At 39.0% G+C, this 22,763-nt stretch overlaps 1 protein-coding gene across 2 annotated transcripts in view; it reads right to left on the reverse strand.

Annotated features, from left to right (window-relative positions):
- Positions 1-22,763, reverse strand: part of LOC149143975 (neutral/alkaline invertase 3, chloroplastic-like) — a 187,171-nt gene that overhangs the window by 52,933 nt on the left and 111,475 nt on the right. The window contains exon 1 of one of the 2 annotated variants that reach the window (XM_089448391.1): positions 13,577-14,479. The exons of the other annotated variant lie outside the window; for it this stretch is intronic. Coding sequence (XP_089304517.1) covers positions 13,577-14,104 — 528 coding nt within the window. The 5' untranslated portion in view covers positions 14,105-14,479. Of the gene's footprint in view, positions 1-13,576; positions 14,480-22,763 lie in introns of those variants that run through there. 2 annotated transcript variants of the gene reach the window in all.

The raw sequence follows: 22,763 nt of genomic DNA on the forward strand, positions 1-22,763 counted from the left end.
CCTTGAGCTAGGGTTTCTTCTTTTTGTGGAATCATCGACTAGATTTAAGGTTTTGTTCACAAACCCTTAGGGCTTTTCAAGAAGGGCTCACAACAGCAGTGTCCTGACTTCTTTTTTTGTGTGAGAGCCTTTCTTTCTCAACTCTTTCTTGAATCAAATCAAATCCATCATATCTTAAATGCTTAGCAACAACCAAAACCAGGCAATGACACCCTAGTACTAGCAACATAACTCACCTAGTACAATCATGATCACATCAGTACAGTGCAAGGCATCTTCTGCATACTTGACAAGGACCTTTATTTGACCACAATAGTACACAACTTATGAGTAGGTCAAACCTCATCATACTTGCAAGCATTCATACATTTGTGCTTCAAAGTCATCAAAAGGAAGAAGAATATTGGAAGATTTTACATCCCTAAACAATATAATGCTTCAACAACTCCAACTATCACTTTCAATCTTTCATTTCAGGAAATCACCGATTTACTCTTTTCCACAAGGAGGTTTTTCCTTAATGTTGCTTCCTGATACAAAGTTGTAGACAAGATGTTCCTTGCCATATATACAACAACCAATTAGGACAATAATATTCTTGTGCTACAAGGAAGTAATAATCTCAACTTCTGAGAGTAGCTCTACCTCTGCTTCGGGGAAAAATTCAATAGTTTTATTACCACTCATTGTTCATCAAAAAGAACGATTTTGTAAACTCTACTACAACCTCTTGTTTAAACAGGATTTTCTTCAGAGAACTTTAAGGTTGTCAATTCCAACACATCAGATGTGAATTGCTTGCATGTTTTACTTTCGAGAAGACATTTTAACATCTTTCTCAAGGAGTTCTTTCTGTCTTCCTTCAATCTGACCCGAAGCCATCAATTATGACAACTTCTGTCTTTTTCTCGAGGATACTAGCAACCCCCAAAACCTCAATTGTCAACTAGATTTTTTGTTGGTCCCTTTGTTGGAGAATGCAAAATTTTTCAATGTGTTATCACCTAAAAAATGATCACCTATCCATTTCTAACTAGGTGGATCGAAATACTGTTAAAATTGGCAACTAGTGCCAAACTCCATGTGGGTCATCTTATTTATGGTAGCTAATATTTTTCTTGGATTCCTCTCGTCGAGAGGTGTAGGATTGATCTAATGATCATCTGATTCCAACATGTATTCATGGAGATATGAATTTATTTGTATTTCTTGACAATTTGTCAAGGTCGGCCAGCAAGTTAAGTTTTGTTGCACCCCCCAACTAACCTCAACGTTGCATATAAAAGGAGGAGACATTGTGTCTCATTTCACTCACTCTCATGCTCACATCTCTTCTCTCTCCTTGTCTCTTGGGTACACGAAGGAGAAAGAAGACTCTCTCACTCGTAAGGAAAGAGGACGTCGTTAGGGCATCATTGTGAGGATGCAACTAGGGCAGCGAGGATGCACGAAGGTACAGCCATCTTGTTTGGGGTGATTTAGGCCTACTTTGACCAACGTCTTACCTTCTTTGACTGCAGCTTTGCAGGGGCAGCCTCTCCTAGGCTAGATGAAGTGTTGCGTTGACTTTTGGGGAGCTGATTTGGGACGGCATTGACTGGTTAGGGTTGGCTGCAGTTGGCTGTAGCATTCGTTGCTGCTTTGACCATCTTTCTTTGAATTGTTTGGGCTGCACATACTTACTGTTGGAGGCCAAGTTCTCTTAGGATATCTTAAGGTCATTGGTGAGCTGTTTGACCAACTTTGACCTTGTTGATTTGATTTATGTTGTTGTTGTTATAAATCACAGATTTGTGATATTGTACTATCTCTCTCTCTCTACTGAATTATTGAAGAATATAGAAGAATTGATCAAAGGGTTTCCCCGCATTGGGGTTTGTCCCTGGCTAGCCGCCACATCTTGTGTCTCTTGTCTTGGCTTGTCTTCTGTCGATTTTATTTATGTTCTATCAACATTTTACTTATATGTTAATGTGATTTTTATACTGAGAATTGACATTGGGCTAATAAGAAGAATTGAAGTAAATTGCTCTAAGCATAGAACATACAATAATTTAACAAATACACCATGTAAGATTAATTTTACCATAGTAAAATCACTTTCACCATAGGAAATAATTTAGTAAACCATTTTTATTAAATTATTTGTTTAAAATAAAATAAAAATAAAAAACCCATGAGAATAATTGAATAAATCATTATTTATTTAATTTTCTCCAAAAATAATTATTAAATAATTATTTGATAATTGTTTCTTAACACATTTGACTAATCATTTTTTGGGATTCAACTCGTTAAGTAAGTCATTCATCTATGACCATTTCCATGAGAGGTAGTCGTAACTGACTAATTTCTCATGATTTTTGAATAGTCCACTTAGCATTCATTGCATCGGATGATGCTCACAAGGGTGAAGAAATGGGATTGAAACTAGTGAAATGAATCACATAGCGTCAATCATCACTTTTGTGGCTTGCACCCGATAACTAGGACTTCCCGGGAGGTCACCCACCCTAGATCGCCTCTAGCTCAAGTGCGCTTAACTATGGAGTTTTCCCCACAATCAAGCCCACTTAGCTTGCTATCCCATTTGCAAAACCTTATAGCAAGTATTGTGCCTCATGAACCATTCAAGTAGAGTTCCCTTCACTCTTTTGAATTTAAGTATTGAGGGGTTTTTGTAGTGCATTATATTAATCATTTTTTGGGATTCAACTGCGTTAAGTAAGTCATTCATCTATGACCATTTCCATGAGAGGTAGTCGTAACTGACTAATTTCTCATGATTTTTGAATAGTCCACTTAGAACTCATTACATCGGGTGACGCTCACAAGGGTCAAGAAGTGGGATTGAAACTAATGAAATGAATCACATAGCGTCAATCATCACTTTCGGGGCTTGCACCTGGTAACCAGGACTTCCTAGTAGGTCACCCATCTTAGATCGCCTCTGGCTCAAGCGCGCTTAACTATGGATTTTTCCCACAATCAAGCCCACTTAGCTTGCTACCCCATTTGCAAAACCTTAACAAGTATTGTGCCTCATGAACCATTCAATTAGAGTTCCCTTCACTCTTTTGAATTTAAGTGTTGAGGGGTTTTCCCCACAATCAAGCCCACTTAGCTTGCTACCCCATGATTGACGCTATGTGATTCATTTCACTAGTTTCAATCCCACTTCTTCACCCTTGTGAGCATCACCCAATGCAATGAGTGTTAAGTGGACTATTAAAAAATCATGAGAAATTAGTCAATTGCGACTACCTCTCATGGAAATGGTCATAGATGAATGATTTACTTAACGCAGTTGAATCCCAAAAAATGGTTAATAATATGTACTGCGAAAACTCCTCAATACTTAAATTCAAAAGAGTGAAGGGAACTCTACTTGAATGGTTCATGAGGCACAATACTAGCTAAGGTTTTGCAAATGGGATAGCAAGCTAAGTGGGCTTGATTGTGGGGAAAACTCCATAGTTAAGCGCACTTGAGCCAGAGGCGATCTAGGATGGGTGATCTCCCAGGAAGTCCTGGTTACCGGGTGCAAGCCCCGAAGTGATGATTGACGCTATGTTATATATTTCACTAGTTTCAATCCCACTTCTTCACCCTTGTGAGCATCACCTGATGCAATGAGTGCTAAGTGGACTATTCAAAAATCATGAGAAATTAGTCAATTACGACTACCTCTCATGGAAATGGTCATAGATGAATGCCTTCCTTAACGCAGTTGAATCCCAAAAAATGATTAATATAATGCACTGCGAAAACCCCTCAATACTTATATTTGACTAAATCACCTAGGAATAATTAAATAAATCACTATTTATTTATTATTCCTTAATTTTATTTTTGGAATAATTGTTAAATCACTATTTATAATTATTTCGAACTCACACTTTATCTAATTCTTACAAAATAATTAATAAATCATTTTATTTGTTAATTACTTCGACCATTTTCTAAATAAAGATATTGACCATTTTAAATATATTTTCCCTCTCCAAAAAATATAATAAAGTATTCCTAACGGTTAGATCTTGATTTGGTCAATAATATTTTATTATTTTCCAATTTCTAATTTAGCCCAATACTTTGTTATAAATAAGAGGGTTTTCCATTCATTCTTCACCATGATCACTATCATCGTCACCACTATTGTCTTCTCACATTTGAGCTCCCACTTGAGTTCTATCTTGTTTTGGGTTTTCTACATATTGAGAGAGAGAAACAAATTGTTGAAGCACAAGGACATCAAAGGACCCATCCCACGAAGGGGGATTTGCAGACCCTTGTTGTAAACCTCCTTCACCAAGTGTTTTCTAATAAAAATATTATTCATTTAAAGTCTTCTTCTATTGGGTTATTGCATCAGTTATTTCTTGTTGTTCTATGTTTTGGATTGCATATGATCTTTTTGCTACAGGGTTTTCTTCTTTTTTCATTGCAGATCTGAAGCGTAAACAACCATATCTTGTTGTTAGGGTCACTTGTCACCAGTGACTTAAGTGAAGCGTTTTTGGTAAACCGTTCCAAAATATTTACACAAACTTAATGCCCTTGACTTAGCCATAAGTAGAAACTAGCAAATTGATTTTCTCTGTGATAAGGACTATTCTTGACTTGAGATTGCACCTTCATTTGTAACCTTGGAATCTGGTTGTATTCTTAGTTCAAACTTCAAACTCCCAAGTTTCACTTTGCAAATTCTCTCTTCAAGCATTGTCTCACTAAGCTTTCTCAATTAAACACGTCCATCCAAGCTAGGCACCAACTTGAGGCTTCTTGGCCTCTTCTATTGTCTCACTAAGGCCTTTCAGGCCCTCCTGAGATCATCCTAAGGCCTTTTGGCCCTTCTTGAGATCATCCTAAGGCCTTTCGACCCACCTGAAGCCAAATTGAGGCCCTCTCAACCCCCCTTACTAGGCAAAGGCCTAACCTTAGACTCTTGCATCCTTAGCACAAAGCCCTCGGCTAACTTTCTCAAGGTCTCGAACTTTCTAAGGCTTCTTCCCTATCACAGAAGATAAAACAAACAACAAATTTGAGGCCTCCTAAAAAACAAATAACTTCGTGCATCAAAATTCACTTTAGAACAAGCATGAATCGTCCTTCAAATTCTACCTAAGATGGTTTCCTTACTCACAATTGTGAACGAACAGATGGTGATCCGAACTAGAGTAATCACAATCAAAGTTTGGACTAGGGCTTCCTCTAGGGATGATCTTCGAATTTTTGGTAACAAGTTGGCTTCTTTCAAGGATGCTTCTTAACCTGGCTCTGATACCATGTTGATTTTTCAAGATTTTCTAGATTAATAATTACTTCCAATGATTTCTTCATTATTTATCTTGTGTTACTTCATCATTAAGCAATTATACATAGAAAAATCTTCAAAAGTAAAGAAAATAATAACAGTAGAATCATGAAGAGACAACCAAACACAGGAGACAAAAAATTTATCTTGGGAAAACCCAACAACCTTTTCTTAGAGAAATTGTCCAATTCAACAAGAGATACAATTTGAACTTTCCAGTCAAACTGACTAGTAACCAAGCCCAGGTCAAACAAAGACAAATTCGGCCTCCCGAAATATCAGCTTCCTACAATTTCAGCGTCCTACAATTTCCTCAAAAATTTCATTCTACTACTAAAAAAGATCACAGAAGATTCACACGTGTGAAGTCAACAGAGGTCAAACTTGAGTTGCTTTCTGCCTCGTATCATGCCTCAAATTCGTCCTTCTTCATGCCTCAAATGATATATTGTGATCTGAAATTGTGTCAAGAGGAGGAGGTTGAATGATCTTTAAATAGTGATCTTAATGTGTCTAAATGGGTGTCACTCCATGCTGGTCCAAATTGATAATGGAGTTGACTTGACCTCTTGGTGGCAAAACAATTTCAAATTTAAATTACAAATTCCCTCCTCTTATTTTGTGGGTTAATACGAATGGAGAATACCATCCATAGCTACAAAATTCAACAATCAACAAGACACACGAGAGCATATTGAGGAGAAGGTTGAGTAGGCCTCAAACATTTGAGGGTTGAGAGGGCCTATGGAAGGTGCTCGACAAGAGAGTAATGTGTGGCCAAGAAGGCTGAGAGGTCCTGTGGAAGGTCAAGAGGGTTGAGTTGGTTCGCAAGGGATGAGAGGGCCTATAGAGAGTCGAGAGGGCTGACTAGAGTCAAGAGGCCCAACAGGGCCAAGCAAGGCAGAGAAGGCTGACATGGTCGAGCAGGGTAGAGCGAGGCTGACAAAGCTAAGCAGGGCACAAAGAGCATTGAGCAACAAATTTCTGCATGAGTGATATTGCAAGTTTGCTATGAGAGAGATAATCAGTTGTGTTGTGTCCAAGGAAAGAGCACGGAGCAACAAAGGAGATCCAAATCAGCCAGATCGAGGATGGATCTAGGGCTTGATCCGTTGGATCAAATCCAGGGTAATTGTTGTATATGTAATTTCCTCGAGGGCCATTATCCCAATAAGGGAGCTTGAGTAGGTTTTAAGAAGAATTTAATGAAGAATTGTTGATTGGGAAGAAATTGTATGTAATATGTTTATTGTGCATGATCTAATTGTTGGTTTTATAAGTTCCATTGTGCATAATTTGTTTTTGGTTAGACATATGAGTGTGTTTCAGTTAATTAGTTGGGTTAAAGTTAATTTTAGGCTATTACTAGATCTAGTGCGTGTTTACCAAATCTGGTGAGTGTGTGTGCACTAAGTCTAGTGCCCACAAAACTAACAAAGGAACATCTCACTCCTCCAGATCTATAGGCTATCCTTGATGTTGGTTTTGTTGGTCCATACTCAACCTTAGGAGCCTCTTGCTCTTGATCCTCTACTCTTGTTGGCTCACTCAACCCTATCCACCCTTCTGGTCCTTCACAGGCTTTCTTGACTCTCTTTCCAAGCCACAAGAACAAAATACTCACCCTTGTACTTATACTTTTCCAAATGGTGCAATACCATGGGTTATCCAAATACTATGGGTAAAACCATTAGTCATCAAAATACTATGGGTAATACAATGGGTCATCAAAATACCATGCGTAATACAATGAGTCATCAAAATACCATGGGTCTATGAGGGAAAAGCCCTATCACTTAGCCCACTTGCCCCACACATGCAAATACTCCTAACACTACCCAAAACATCAACACTCCCCCTTAGCAAGGGATGTATTCTCACAACACCACTTGAAAGTGGCTCTACCTTCGAACCTGGAACACTTTTCCATCCTTGATCCGTTACCACAGCTGCTCCATATGACACATAAGCATTTCCTGCAGTATGGCAGGGACCCTTCTTCGAAGACACCCTACCCTTAGAAGCCTCCCGCTCCTGAGAATCTTATTGTACCATGACTTCCTAAATTGGACTCCCTCCTAAGCCTACTCACTCTCTCTGAAGCCTAACTCCCTCTAACTCCAGATAGTAGGCTTTCTCGACCCTCAAGGTCTCTGCTTGACCTTCACTCCAAGTTTCTCACTTGGATCTCCAACGACTATCTCAGACCTCTAACCATCTTGATCTTGCCTTCTCAGCCCTTCTCCTATCATAGAAACACTTGATCCTACGCAAAATTAATTGCTCGAGCTACAAACTCTAATAGTTGTTCATGCTAACTTTGTCAAAGAGAAAAGCTAGTTTGACTTCTTTGATATAATTAGCAAAATTGCAATTTCATTAAAAGCCTGAAAGCCTAACATGATTATTTTATCATATCCTTGCATGGTAATTAACTTTAAAGCAGCACTGGAAACTTATGGTTTTAATGCAGATTTTTAGATGACGATGTAACGTCCTAGGGTAATTTTGCTCTAAGGTTTCCTGTAACAATGGATTCTTCCTTCTCTACTACAAGAACTCAATTTTAATCACAATTGTTAATTTTGTTTGTTCCTTTTAAAGAGACACAGTAAACAAGTATCTTGAAGTAGTTTGTCAAAAGATAATACAATAGTATGGACAAATATATTGTTCAGTAACACATAGACCATTACCGACTATACCAAAAATCCAATTTAAACAAACTTAACTTCACATATATGAAGACTTTGAACCATTTGTATTGTCCACAAATCCAAATTCCACAACGTCAATTACCCTAACTAGAACCACAGACTTAAAATTGAATTTCTACTCTTATAAATTCCTATAATGTTTATGGAGGCAACTCGAAACCTACTTCAATCTCGTGCTTTTTTTTGAGCTAGACCCAAACTTCCAAGTATTCTTCCAAACTTCACTTTTTGTGTTGGAGGACTTGGACAATTGCAGGGGGCCACCGAGTTTTCAGAGGATATTTCCATGGCTCATTCAGTTGTTATTTCTTCCTTCTCTACTACAGTAACTCAATTTTAATCACAATTGTTAACTTTTTTATATTCCTTTTACAATGACACAATAAACAAGTATCTTGAAGTAGTTCGTGAAATGATAATACAATAGTATGTGTTAGTGCCTGTTAGTCATGTCAGTCACCAGTGATCAAAATTACTCTTTTCACTATTGGTTATGGTCTTGGGTCAAATTATAATATTTTCAAATTAAATTTAACCTATCTCTTGGTTAGAAAAGGGTCATGAGTCAATGTCTAAATGTATAATGTATATGCTACTCTCATCACAAGCCTAAGGTCATGGTCATCATCAAAAGTATCATCAGAAAATCTCATGGGTATTTTGAGGTCATTCTTTGCATACAGGGACAGTTTTACTTCAAAATCATTTTTTGAAGTAATGGAAATGAATTTTACAAAAGTGAAAGAGGTTTTTGTCAATAACAGACCAAGGAACAAAAACCTCCTTCAGTTTATGCACAAGTGTTATGATTTGGGAGATATGCAGCGAGATTTGAGGCTTATGTTCAAAAAATCAAATTTTGAATTTGTTTTACTGTTTTAGTAATTGTTTTTTGGCGCGCTTTTCTAACAGCTGGAAAATAATTTTGAGAAACCCAAGGAGGTTTTTGTCAAGAACGAGCCAAATATCAAAAACCTCTTTCAGTTTCTTCACAGGTGTCGTGGATTGGAATATTTGACTGGATCTTTACAGCCTAGTTTTACAGATTTAAACATTTAATGATTTCCTGTTTTAGTCATGATGTTGCGGCACATATTCTAAGGAGATGGAGATGAATCTGCGAAAACTGAGAGAGGTTTCTCTCAAACACAAGCTAATCTACAAAAACCTCCTTCAGTTTTGTAATATATGTCATGATTCAAGAGATACGAGTTAATATTTGACCCCTATTTTCAGAAATTTGGTCCCTATTCCTAGCAGGGAGTGCCCAATTTAATGCAACTGTTTCTATCTTTAGGGAGATGGTTGAGCTCGACTCCCTTAGTCCAGGGATGAGCTTATTGTATATATTTCATGAATTTCAAAGTGTAAAGGTTGGACTTGAGAGGAGAGAACTATTGTAGCTTGTACTTGGACATTTTCTGGAAATCAAAGGATACAGTTTGCAGCTATTATCTAGGAATTCATGTGCAGTAAGTTTGTGGTGTTGTTTTTCCTCTGTTATCATTTTATATGAAAGATATAATCTTCTCCTTCCATTCATCAACTCTTCAATAGTTTTCCTTATAGTTTATAAACAGAATTCTTTTCACTAAGCTCTGTTTTGATGGAAAATTATTATATGTTACTTTCACTCTTGCTTAATGAATTCATGTTTCATGCTCATTAAGATCTTTATGCTTCTTCTAAACACCATACTACACCGACAAAACCTAATATCCATCACAAAAGTACTGCTACCTTGCTCCTTCATATCTTTGCTATTGTAACCCTTTGACCCTCTGACCTAGCTACCTAGTTTTTCTCCCTTATCCAGCATCAAAAACCCTAAATTTCCCAAAACTCACCTGAGCCTGGTTATCTAGCCTAAAATCCTTTATATCTCCGACATCTTTTGACTGTAATTTCATAGAGAGAGCCCTCTTTGGTTTGGTAGGCTAGCTACCAAAGTAAAAGCTTGGTCTGTGGTTACCTCTGCCGATTCCTCCCAGCCCGGGACATTGTGGGGGATAATAGTATGGACAATAGTAAAGGATATTTCCCCTGGTCAAAAGCTTGCTCCACTTCTTCTCCTTCTTCAAAGATAGTTTCAACCTAACATGTGCATTGTTATGAGCCCCATGAGTTCTCTTGCTGACCTTCCACTGAAGAACTTCTACAGATATGTTGTTCCATTGAAGGATAGTTTTTGTTTCGATGGTTCATCAATGAATGGCCCTACTCCTGTGAGCAAATGATATTCCTTTTGACCAGAAGAAATATCCTTTCCTTCTCTACTACAGTAACTCAATTTTAATCACAATTGTTAATTTTTTATGTTCCTTTTACAGTAACACAGTAAACAAGTATCTTGAAGTAGTTTGTGAAATGATAATACAATAGTATGGACAAATATATTGTTCAGTAACACATAAACCATTGTTGACTATACCAAAAATCCAATTTAAACAAACTTAACTTCACACAGATGAAGACTTCGAACCATACGTATTGCCCACAAATCCAAATTCCACAATGTCAGTTGCCCTAACCAGAACCACAAACTTAAAATTGAATTTCTACTCTTATAAATTCCTATACTGTTTATGGAGGCAACTCGGAACCTGCTTCAGTCTAGTGACTTTTTCTGAGCCAGACCCGAACTTCCAAGTATTCTTCTAGACTTTGCTTTTTGTGTCATTGCTTTTTGTGTCAGAGAACTTGGACAACCTGGGGGGGTTCCGAGTTTTCAAAAGATATTTTTGTGGCCCGTTCAGTTGATATTTCTTCGAAGGATTGTATATGAGCCAACTCAGTGAACTTTCGTAGGTCCACATTCCTTGGCGAAAAGCACTTGCCGCTGCCTTGAAATCCTCCTCACGGGTTATTCAATGTAGACTATGCTTCAGAAGATTGGACATCCGTGTGTGCAATCTAAAACTTCTAGTCCAAGACTGTGCCAAAATTCAGAGCACTCCAATATTTTCAGATCAACGTTGTGCCACAATTCCATTATCCCACCACAGACAATAAGAATCCCCGTGCATCCACCACAGAATCCTTTTCTGCGCAGCGATGAGACCTGTATTTATTCAAGACTTCAGATCTGAGAAAGCGATCTCTGTTAACATTTCGTCTCCTCAGAGAATGCTCAATCTTTGTTTGCCTGTCTTAGAGAAAATTCACCTGGCTTCACAGGATATCCTTGGCCCTAACAAATTCAGCTTCCTTCCAAGAATTTGTCTTCAAAAGTTAGGGCTCGGTTTTATCCAACAGCTCGTAGGTACTTGTGCTAGGGCTGAATCTAGATTTCGCTATCACTCTGTGCCTTGAACAACATTAAGATGCAAACAGGGACCTCGCTGCCTCACAAATGATATTCCTATGCCCAAAACAAGGATCAAAGACAACAGAGACTTTTACTGCCCTTCCAAGATGTTTTCTTGTACCAGAACAAAATGAACAAAAATGGAATCTTTCACCGCCGAAATTGACAAAGAGAAAGGGTTCTTAAAACCCTCAGAGCCTCAAGCTCATAGACAAACAGAGATAAAATGATAAAATTCAATGATGATCAAATGAAATCAACCCTCATATATTTACAGTTTTCCTAGAGGGGTCTCTTCTCAATTGATTGAGTAGATTTTACTCCAAACCCCAGTTTTGGGTTTCTTTGCCCAGCTGCCCCAAAACTTGCCCAGGATTGGAAATTTTGGGGATTTTCCCCTTTATTGAGGACTGTAGCCTACGGGGATCGATAGGGCTATTTCGTCCCTTAGGCAATTAACTTTCCGGGAATATTACAGATGAAAGGAATCATGGCATGATTTAGGGACGAACACTATGATAATTTTGTTCCAATTGAGTGGTAATTTTGTGGAAATCCAGCACTGGAGGGTAATATGTCCAACAAATTTTCACTGCATCTGCGAAACAGCAATCTCAGGATAAGGTCATGACATGGAGTGGCTTGAATTTAGACAATATCTATCAGCAGAAAAAAGTAACGAGTCATGGGGAGGTTTGCTGTTATCGACAGAAGGTTTAAACACTATGATGAAGCCTACATCAGCACTGAGATGATGCTACAGAAAGGTTATCCAAACAGCAAGTTAATACTGTTGGCAGGCATGCAAAACTTGCCAAGTTGAGTATGCTTTATTTCCCTTTTCCACGGACAGTTCAAGCAACCTATTCCTCATCAGTTTTGGGCTCCTATATCAGGGAATTTCAAAAGACTAGGCAGGATTAGACAGGGTTTTTTGAGCAGATTGCAGTATTGGAACTCTCATCACCCTTCCACCTTCCAGGTACGACAGACTGCCTCCATCATGGCATTCTACCGGACCTATGACAGCCTGTCATGCGTTGTTCCTATGATGTAATCCATGTCTCTTGAATAATACAATGTTTTGGTTCGATTATGCCTTGTCTCTGGCCATTAGCATCTCTTGATTGGATGTTAGTCTAATAGAATTTCAGTGATTTGGTTGGATTTGATGCACTTACTCTGATTTCTTATTCACTTAAGGTGCATATTCTCCTCGTTTCATTCATTTCCACTGACTGCTACAATTGTCTCGTGAATCTGATCTCAATCACTTGATTTTTGTTGAGAATTTACCCTTTCTCTTGACTGCTCACAGGCATCTCAAGAGTGAATTTTTGTGTGCTAGTCAACTAGATTGTTACGCAGATATAATAGTTTCATGACGGCATGCAACCCCTAGGACCACCCCCCTAAGACTGGAAAAGCACCAGTCCGAACAAAGAAGAATCTAGCGGTGACCAGGGTAGACGAGCTATAATTAATTATTAGGCAGGTCTGCTGGTGCAGATTTGTGTGTTAACACTTAGGTATGTGTACTTTAATACCAGGATTATAACATCGCTACCAAAGAAATTCACCAGTGAACTGAAGCTAAACATTGAACTGAGGATGACCAGTGAAAGTCAATCCAGTCCTATGCGAAGTTACATCATTGGGATTTGACAATATCTCAGAAAACACAAAAGGGAGTGTTCACTCAGTGAGTCGGCAATAACTTGGCCTATTAAAATATCAGAAGACATGAATTCGGAATTAGTTAGGAGAGAGTTAATGTGGAACCAAATCCCAATACAAAAATATGGCCCCCCTGTTAGTAAGACTGGCAATGATTATGGCTAGGCATATAGATAATATTCAGAAGCCAGAGAGGGCCCAGAGTCAGGCTGAATGCTATCACATCAACATGTTGACTTCAATTTCAAATCCATAAGATTTTCGTGTGGAAACATAAACTCTACAAAACTCTCAGCAAACTCCGTCCAGATTTACCAAAATAGGATGACTTTTGATCCAAATGCTAACTAGATCAGATTTGCCCAGAACTCGCCACATTCCACGAGTCCTGTTACAGAAATCCAATACAACAGCACCCATATCTGGTATGTAATTGCTGTGATTTTTCCCTTTTTTTGGTTTTATGACGAATTTAACATTCTGCACATGGGCATTCAGCATAAAAATAGATGCAAGCGATGAATAAAATAGCATACACTTATGAAACATTCCGAGTACCTGCAACTGCAGAGTATGGAGAATAAAATTCCTGACGATGTCATGCTCTCCTTTGAGCAAAAACGCCACTCCAGAAGGTATAAAATCGCGAATGAAAACCTGATCATAATTAAGCATGCTGGGATCAGTGGGATCATTTGCAGCAATAGTTCCGATCGGGCTCCCGCAGTATTCTACAACAGCAGACCTGAGAAGGTTCCACGCTTCCTTCTCGATATGATTCTCCTTCTCATTTGTCCCTGCTCTCGGTTTTCTCTCCGCCTGGTCCGCTACAATTCTATCAACTAAAACATTATTAGCATTCATTTCAGCCGCCACCATATCGACGGGTCCGTTAATTTCCTTGCCGATAATGTCGTTCAGTCGGTCGGTCTTCTGGCAGCGACAATTGCCGAAACGCCCTCGCTTCTTCGACACAAATACCGCCAGATTGTCGACATTTTTCCTTGTCCGCCATGGCTGCAATTTGTTGCGGTTCTGAAAAGGGATCGAAACCCCAATCGGGGCAATTGGAGCAATTTGAATCATCTTTTTCAATCCCTGGAACGCCAGTTCCTGAAATTCAATACAATTAATTTTACAGCGGAAAATGTGCTGCAGCGCTGGTTCTCTTCACAATCCATGAAATTCCGTCATGGCACCCTAAGAGCCGTCGTCCAGGGTGCCAGGAAGGTTGATTGGATTGCCGAACGCGGGTTTGATCTGCTCGGCGATAAACTGATAACGTTACGGGGAACGCGAGTTTATGCATTTACTCTCCTGGTCGGCTGTTCAGTTGCACCTTTCGAGGCGATATCTTTTCGCCAGATATTTGTAGGCAAAATCCAAGCGCCCTCTGTCAAGCGAGCGGTCATAGGTGTGACCAAGCTCTGCGCCCTTATCTCGCGGATAATTTCATTTGAACCCTATATTCGCTAAAACTTGAGATTCAAGATATACAGGTGTAAAATTTTGGATATAAAAGAGAGGCGTGTAAAATTTGGGCTCATTGACATTCAAAATATACGGGCGTTATTTAAAACTATTTTAGATCCAATATATACACGTGTAATTTATGCGCATTTGAAAAAGTATAGTTTCAATGTTTTTAACTATACGTAACGCCATAAACGAAAAATAAATTGATGGGGAATATTAATTTTTTTTATTTTTATTTTTTTAACAACAGAATCGATTAAAATTGGCCATGGTTAGGGCCTGGAGTATGCCCTAAAACTGCTTCTGCTTGGCTAAGAGCTCGTCTTCCTCGGACGTAAGGAAACAGGTTAACGGCCCAAGACCCAGAGGCATCTGGCAGGAGTGAAAGCCTGCTCCCTTACGGACCACCAGCGGGTTATTTCAGGTGGCGTGGTTTTCCTTGATAACAGTGATGTGTCAACTGACATTCGCGGATAGCAGCCAGAGATGGCTGTCCTCACTGTCGGTTTGACAAACTGAGTTTGATAGGTTTTTCCACCCTTTGGGAGAAAATTGGCCATGGTTGAATTGTTAATTCGTATAAGTTATAATTAGTATTGGTAAATATGGATTGATTTATTTTTTTTTAAATTATATCATTTAAAATAAAATGATGTGTTACTCATCTGCATAAAACAAAAATATGGATAGGTAAAAGTCTAATCCTTCTATTCCTCTGAGGCAGATTCAATAGGTGTCGGATCCTTGGTAGATGCCCTTGGCATGTCATTCGACGCTAGTATGCAAGGGATATGGCAGTCGATTCTATCCAACTTGATATCTTGTTTATCCAACTAGAAGAGGATTTTCTGCAAATCTTGCTTATAGCTCGGCATTCCATGGAGTGTCACTGCCATTCCCATGAAAATTTGTTCCATTGCCTTGCCTAATAAACTCTTCCTTAATCAGTAAAGGTACAGAGTTTTCTTAAACTGAATGATTCTTCCTCGGGTGTTGCCTGGATCTGGGACTAAGGTCCTCCAATTGTCCATTTCTTCCTTTGTCTCGTTGCCTTGTTTTACTTCCTCCTCCCACTCTTCTAACAATTTCTAGATTCCTACATCCGTCCCATCACGGTAAGCCCTCGTCGCTTCAGTGATAAGGTGTTCTACCGACTTCCTGCCCCTGCGCGGTTCCGACATGCTCGACTCCTTTGTCTTGCTTATAGCTCAGCATTCCATGGAGTGTCACTGCCATTCCCACGGAAATTTGTTCCATTGCCTTGCCTAATAAACTCTTCATTAATCAGTAAAGGTAAAAAGTTTTCTTAAACTGCATGATTCTTCATCGGGTGTTGCCTGAATCTGGGACTAAGGTCCTCCAATTGTCCATTTCTTCCTTTGTCTTGTTGCCTTGTTTTACTTCCTCCTCCCACTCTTCTAACAATTTATAGATTCCTGCATCCGTCCCCTCACGGTAAGCCTTTGTCACTTCAGTGATAAGGTGTTCTACCGACTTCCTGCCCCTACGTTGTTCCGACGTGCTTGACTCCTTGTCTTTCCTAGGTGTCGGGCCTCTCCTGCCACGACCACGTCCCCTCGCAGCACGAGACATGACCTGCTTACCAGAGCATTGGTAACAACCACAGTTATTTAAATTGAAACACAACATTGCAGTTATGCACCACCCCCTAGTGGCTCTATTTTGAATGTTTTTTTCATCGTTATATGCCATCCCCTGCTTCTCCTCTCCGCCGGCTCTCACGATTTCCGAGCTGGGGTGGTCTTGAGACCGCAGCCTGCAATGGGGAGGTCCATAGACCAAACCCCCTGTCGCACCCTTTTTCCACTGCCCAGTACTAGCGCTCGCGTGCAAGTTAACTGACCCTTGCCTAAGTCATTCTCGCAGACCCCTCTTTCTTCTTACAGTTTGCTCAAAGTAGTTCAGGTTCCTTTCCCCTTATGCCCAAGAATTAATGGCTCTGCCCCTCAGTTCCACACAATTGGGTTTCCACTCGGATTTTCTGGCCTTTCCATCGGTTCGATAGGAATTCCGATTAACCCAGCACTTACTTTGCATGGAACGGGAATGGTTGCGCCCCAAGGCTCCTACCAGCTGCTTCCCCCTGCCCCCTTCTACCATCTCCTGCCCCTCATGCACTCTCTTGCTAGAGTCAACCTGCCCCAAGCATTGTTTAAGGAGCGTGATGCTTCCAGACCCAGTAGCATGCAATTGTCCCCTCAACGGACATAGGGATTACCCATCTAGCAGAGGGTATGGATGCAAAATCAGGCAATTGCCAGCAATTGCCTTCCCCATTTCCACCAACAATTTTCTATACCCTAGGCCCTCTTTCTATTTACCCTCTCCCCCCAACAAAACCCCAACCAGAACATAATTATAGTGGTGGAGCAGACCCGAATTACATACCCGGGATCAACAGGGCATTCGTCGTCGAGCTTGGCGTCTCTGGTTCCGACATCCTCCCGCATCACTGCGATACCACCTTTCTCCACAAGCAAACCCTCCAACAATGAATGTCTGTTTCACTTGCCCGCCTATATGCCTTGCCTTACCTCCTGTCTCGCCACCTTTCCCACCTCCCCAGCGTGCATCATGCCAAGGGTCACCACACCCCTTGCCTTGAGCATGTGGGGGGCGGCAATACTAATTGCCAGGGTACCACTCATTACTACAACCAGCCTATCCCAATTGTCGGCCTACATCCCGATCGGGGTATAATTTTTAAAATTTAATTAGAGTTATATATCACTATTAAAAAAAATATATCTCATTCATCTAAACTCATATTTAATATTTTAATATTTAATTGAGTATAAATTTAAAAAAACAATATTTAGAAAATAAAAAATAGTAGTGAAAAGAACTTAGCTTGAGTGGTAAGGCACATGTTTCATGTTCTCAACTCTGTAGATTGACACATTGTAAATTGCTCATAACATTTATGAAAAAAATATTTTACTTGGTGAAATAATAACAACAATACGTACCAAAATATGCATTCCATTAAGTGAAATATTCTCATTCTAATTAGAATAAAAAATATTAATTATTATGGTAGTAGAATTTTAATATTAAATAAAATTAATTATTATGATAATAGATTTTTAATATTTATATAGCGCGAGGGATAGCTCAATTGCTTAAGTTCTTATTCTTAAGTACCTTGCCAATTGAGGGTTACGGGTCAAATCTCCTTGAAGCCTTTGGGGTTAGGCTTCACCAAATAAATTAGCAGGTAAATCTGCCAAAATTATTACCCGTAAATGTAATGACCACTCAATATCCGTGAACCATAATTAAAAAATATATATATATATATATATAATAAATAGTTTTAAAATTATTTTTTATATATATATGCCCTTGTTGAATTCAATAAATTTTACTTATGCAAGATATTCTTACCTTTCCTAACCAATTTAGATTATAGCTTACTCTTACCATTTAGATTATTATTTGTTTACATTATAAATTCATAAAGTTGTACATATATACTTTGGAATACATTAACATAACATAATTCATAACTTTTATGGGTGTGAGAAATATTCACGACGGTCCACGAGATGTGACTAGAAAACTTACAACGAGAAGTTGAAAGGGAGATATAGGTTAGGTGTAGACACGTGATCCTAAAAAACAGAGTGGGATATTTTTTGTTAGATGATGTGGCTTTTTCGTGAGCTCAAGAGTGTTTCAGTTGGTTTGGATATGTAAAATTGACTTGTATTATAAACATCCAATGCTAATTTGATCAAGCAGATTCTAAAGTGATTTAATGATATTGATATGGATAAGGCTTATATCTTTTAAAAAAAAATTGTTAAATTGGAAAAGTTTTTATAGTATATAAGAGTTTGGATTAATTTATTATTTTTAATAAAGAAAATAATAATAAAAAATTAATTATTTTAATATCTTTATTTTAAAAATTATATTAATTAATTTTAAATAAATTAAAATGGTAATTTGAAAATGAATAAAAATAAAAATGGCAAAAACAATTAACTCTTCCAAAATACTATATACCATTTTTATAGCTAAATTGAATTTATAATCCAAATTAAGGATCATCACAAAATGTGAAGAATTTTTAAAAGACATTTTTTCTAAGGGATATTTTTAAGTTTATCCATACCATACTTTGTAGGCCCACTTTAACTTGTGGTTGTTATTTTGAAAGGTGTTACTATAACATAATATCACATGGGTAATGCTTGAGTGGTCATATATAATTTGAAAAAGTATAATACTTATAATAAATAATAATGGTAATATATGTTAATGAATTAGAAATACAAACAAAAATACAAAATAAATATCTTATATGTATATGAATGAAAAAGATTTGATAGGTAAACATGTTATTATATAAAGATATAAAATTTACATATAACTAGAAATATTATAGATATAATATTTACATTTAAATATTATCGTAATAAAAATATAAATATTTCTAAAATAATTAAAATATATTTTTTTGCATATTCATGTTTTCATATTTGTGAGTTTTTGGTCTATGGAGTTGAGTGTGTCTATGGAGTTGAGTTGACGGATTGGATTTCTCTCAATGCTTAATAGATCCAAAGTTAAGATGGATCTGCATTGTGGTGTATTAGACACTATTAGTACAATAATATGTCTCTTCAATGAGATTTTATTCCACATTAACAATTAGTCTATTACACTATTAACACAAAGATGTGTCATTTAGCATATGAACATGCAGTTGGGTAAGAATATGCATAGAAAATTCAAGAGGTATCACCTAGTTTGACACCCTTGTAAGATTTGTTAGTACCCCTTCAAGTAGTATTGCATCACACAATACATATATACATAATTATCTTCCATGTACCTCTTAAGTATATCAAAAGCCCCCTAGGCCCACTTTAAGTTAACCTTATATAAGCTTGTCAGTCATCCTAATGATATACTATAGTAAGAACAACACTCGAGGAAATCACTCTTATATAACGCAGAATCAAGTAGTATATCTAAGGGTATGGTTTATCCTCCTTTATGATATGAAAGTTGTGTACTATTATTGGAAACACTAATTTATCATTAGGACCCTGCAAATCCTAGTTTTTGTAGCATGGTTAATGAAATTCCTACACAATTTAAAATATCATAAATCTGGGAATTTAATTAATTCAATAATACTTAAAGGGGATCCCCCTGGGTTAATCATGTGCAATACTCTTGGATTTGACAGTCATCAGGCTCTCGCACATCCCATAGCCAGTTGGCACAAATGGCTTCAATACATAGCAAAGAGCGTACTCTCTCTGTTTAGATCTTGGTACGAGCCCTCTCTCATAATTTATAGAGTAATCATGGTTGTTCTTTATTATTTGGATGGGCATTCAAGGAGGTGGTGTATGAGGATCTTCATGGCTAGCTCACCCACTTGTTTCATTCTATTTACAAGCCATGAACGTTATCAATTAGATTCAATCTTTAGTTTTGCAAGGTTTGTGACTTCCTCCCACCATGCCTGCGTTCCTATTTATTTCTCTTCATTCGATGGTTGGTCCTTTAGTTGGTCTACACTGGTTCTTGCATCGGTGGAGTATCAACATTGTAATTGTCCTTTGCACCATTCCTCCTCCTCTGCAAGTATGGGGTCCGCGGGTATTATCTTGGCCTCTACGTTGCATGATAATGGTGTGCCTCTCACAGAGGATGCTTGGCTTCCTCTCTATGAGCAGATGGCGTTGAATGTCCTTTTATCTCAAAAGTGACTCTCATATGGTTTACCAATGGCTCCCGCAATGTAGGTCTGGTATGGGCACTCTCTGTATGCTAAGCTTGGTTCTGTGTATGGAGATAATTACCTGTCTCCCCCGTATATCCACTGACAATTCTGGTTCTCGACGGGTGCTCTGTCACTTTTGGAATTGGAATTTCTATGTGGTGAACTTGGCCCAGTTGATTATGGTCATCACAAGCATCCTTTCGATGTTTCTTGAAATTCATGGCACCCTACAAGAATTCTCCTTATTGTGCACATGGCTTGGTTGGCTTAAGCTTCGTTGATTTGGAAGAGGTATAGATGGGGTGAACCAATGGGGGCTTCAATTGCTAACAATGCTTTGTATCAGCTCTGTGGCGAAAGGTATGCTCCTACAAGGTTTTATATCGATGTTTCTCGGCATGCTCAGTGGATGGAAGGCTCTTCTTACAACCCTTCATGTTTGGTTCTACTTATTACCACATATATGTATCTTGGTCAATTGGTGGCGTGGAGGAGGTGCGACCTCATTTGAAGTCGACGTTGTTCCATTGGCTCGCACTACAACCAAATCAACCCAGTGGTGGATCTCCTCACTAGTGGCTCTTTGTGCATCACTTACAGGTCTCTACAAAGGCTCCTTTCTTGTCTTACTCGTCATGGGTAACTCCTTTTGGTCTCAGATGAGTCACAATTCCTTTGTCAAGCAAAGCTCCCACAATGATCTGATATTCACCCTATGAGTGACATCAATTAAGATTTATTAAACAACAGGTATTATAGACTCATGTGCTGGTGTCTGTTCTGCGTTATTTAAGCAACAGATCAATCAGATTGCCAATACACAGATATTCAAATGGAAAGACAGCAAAGAAATACAGTGAGCAACACAAAGACACAAACAGTTTTAATAAGGAGTTCACCCTATTCTCCAAGGCTACGTCTCCGGTCCAGCTTCAGTGGTGGCCTTGTTTTATTGTGTCTTTAAGCAGAGAAATTACAATGCAGGGACTCAATATGAGTTCTCCTGAAGCAGGTTTGCTTGGTAGGGTGGTACTTGGATTCCCCAAGCCACTCAGAGTACATAGACTCTTGTTCTTCCTACCAGCTCTGTGACCCTCGGTCTACAGTGGAAAGAGCCAACTGTGATGCTCAATCTAGACAGATTCCTCTATGGGAAGGCTTGATTCCTCAAGCTCTCTGGTGCTCGACGCTGCCTGTGGTCAGCTCGGCCCTTTATCACCTCTACTTGGCTTTACTGTTCTCTACGCTCAGTCCTCCTCTCAGGGTTCACTGTTCACTATCTTTCTTTGTTTCTCTATCCTTCGAATAATCACCTGTTCACTGTCTCTGTTCATGGCTTTAGCCATTCGGCCTCCATGCCTATTCGTTTCCTCTCCTTCCTGCGTCGATTCGCCTGTCGCCCGCGTGCTTGGAATTCCCTGTTCGGCGTCAGCATAACGCTCAGGAAGTAGCCACGTGTCTCCATCGGAACTGTGCCAGCCCGCTTGTCAATTCGTCGCCTTTCTCCATCGTGGCGGTCAACGGATTCCAAATCCTCTTAAATCGCGGCTTAATCCCCTGTCAATTCCGCTCTGTCCATCGGGCGCGATCTCAGCCGTCCGATCTGGGCTCCTCCAGATCCAACGTCATTCGCACATCGAGCGCGGTTGACTTGCTCGACCGATAACGCGCGATCGCGGCGGTTTTTCTCTCTCCTCCGCTGCCACGTGTCGATCACTGAGGGTGCTCGCTTTGTTTTCTCCAAAACCGCTTACCATTCAAGGGCGCCCCGATCAAACCGTCGGTTTCCAGGTTGTGGGTCCCACCTTCGTACGATGGCATTTTTTTCGCTTTTCCGCCCACGGTTCTCTGGCTCCAACGTGACCGAGTGCTCAAGTGCTCTACCATCTCAGCCCTGTTTGCCCAGCGATGCGCGTTATGCGCTTAGAAAAATCAATTCCTTTTCCCGATCCGGGGCTCCTAGGGGCTATTTTTGCCTCCTGCGCAGTCTCCATGGGCCTCGGTCAACGTGCTTTGATCAAGGTCCTCATCATTCCGCGCCTGCTGCCATGGCCACTGGTTCAGGGTGTTTTCGATTGCAATTTTGGATTCTTTTAAGGATTTGTTCAACCTATTTTTAATCACGGTTCTATGACAATCGTTTATGGATCCGATTCGGATCACACAATTTTTCTCTTTTGTCTATGTATGTACTCTAAGATTATGTCTCCTTTTTGTCATCCAAACTGCTAAAAAAAAGACACTTGCAATCTTAAGATTCTCTCTATGTACTATTGGTTTGGCTTCCCAGTGGGCAGATCAATAGTACAACATAATATCTCATGTAACAATCCATTGCAGCAATAAAGAGGTGAGCTTTACACACAACAACAAAAAACTCAACAAGGAGTAATACTTCCCCTAGATTAATAAGAAGAATAATTAAAAAAAAATCATCCACACCATTGCAAGAGACCCAACTCAAAATACTCCTCGAGAGATATTGATCATTATGGCATCACT

This window comes from Pinus tabuliformis, chromosome X (assembly GCF_031772625.1).
Source record: "Pinus tabuliformis cultivar Carrire ecotype Pingquan chromosome X, CPIR1, whole genome shotgun sequence".
NCBI lineage: Eukaryota > Viridiplantae > Streptophyta > Pinopsida > Pinales > Pinaceae > Pinus > Pinus tabuliformis.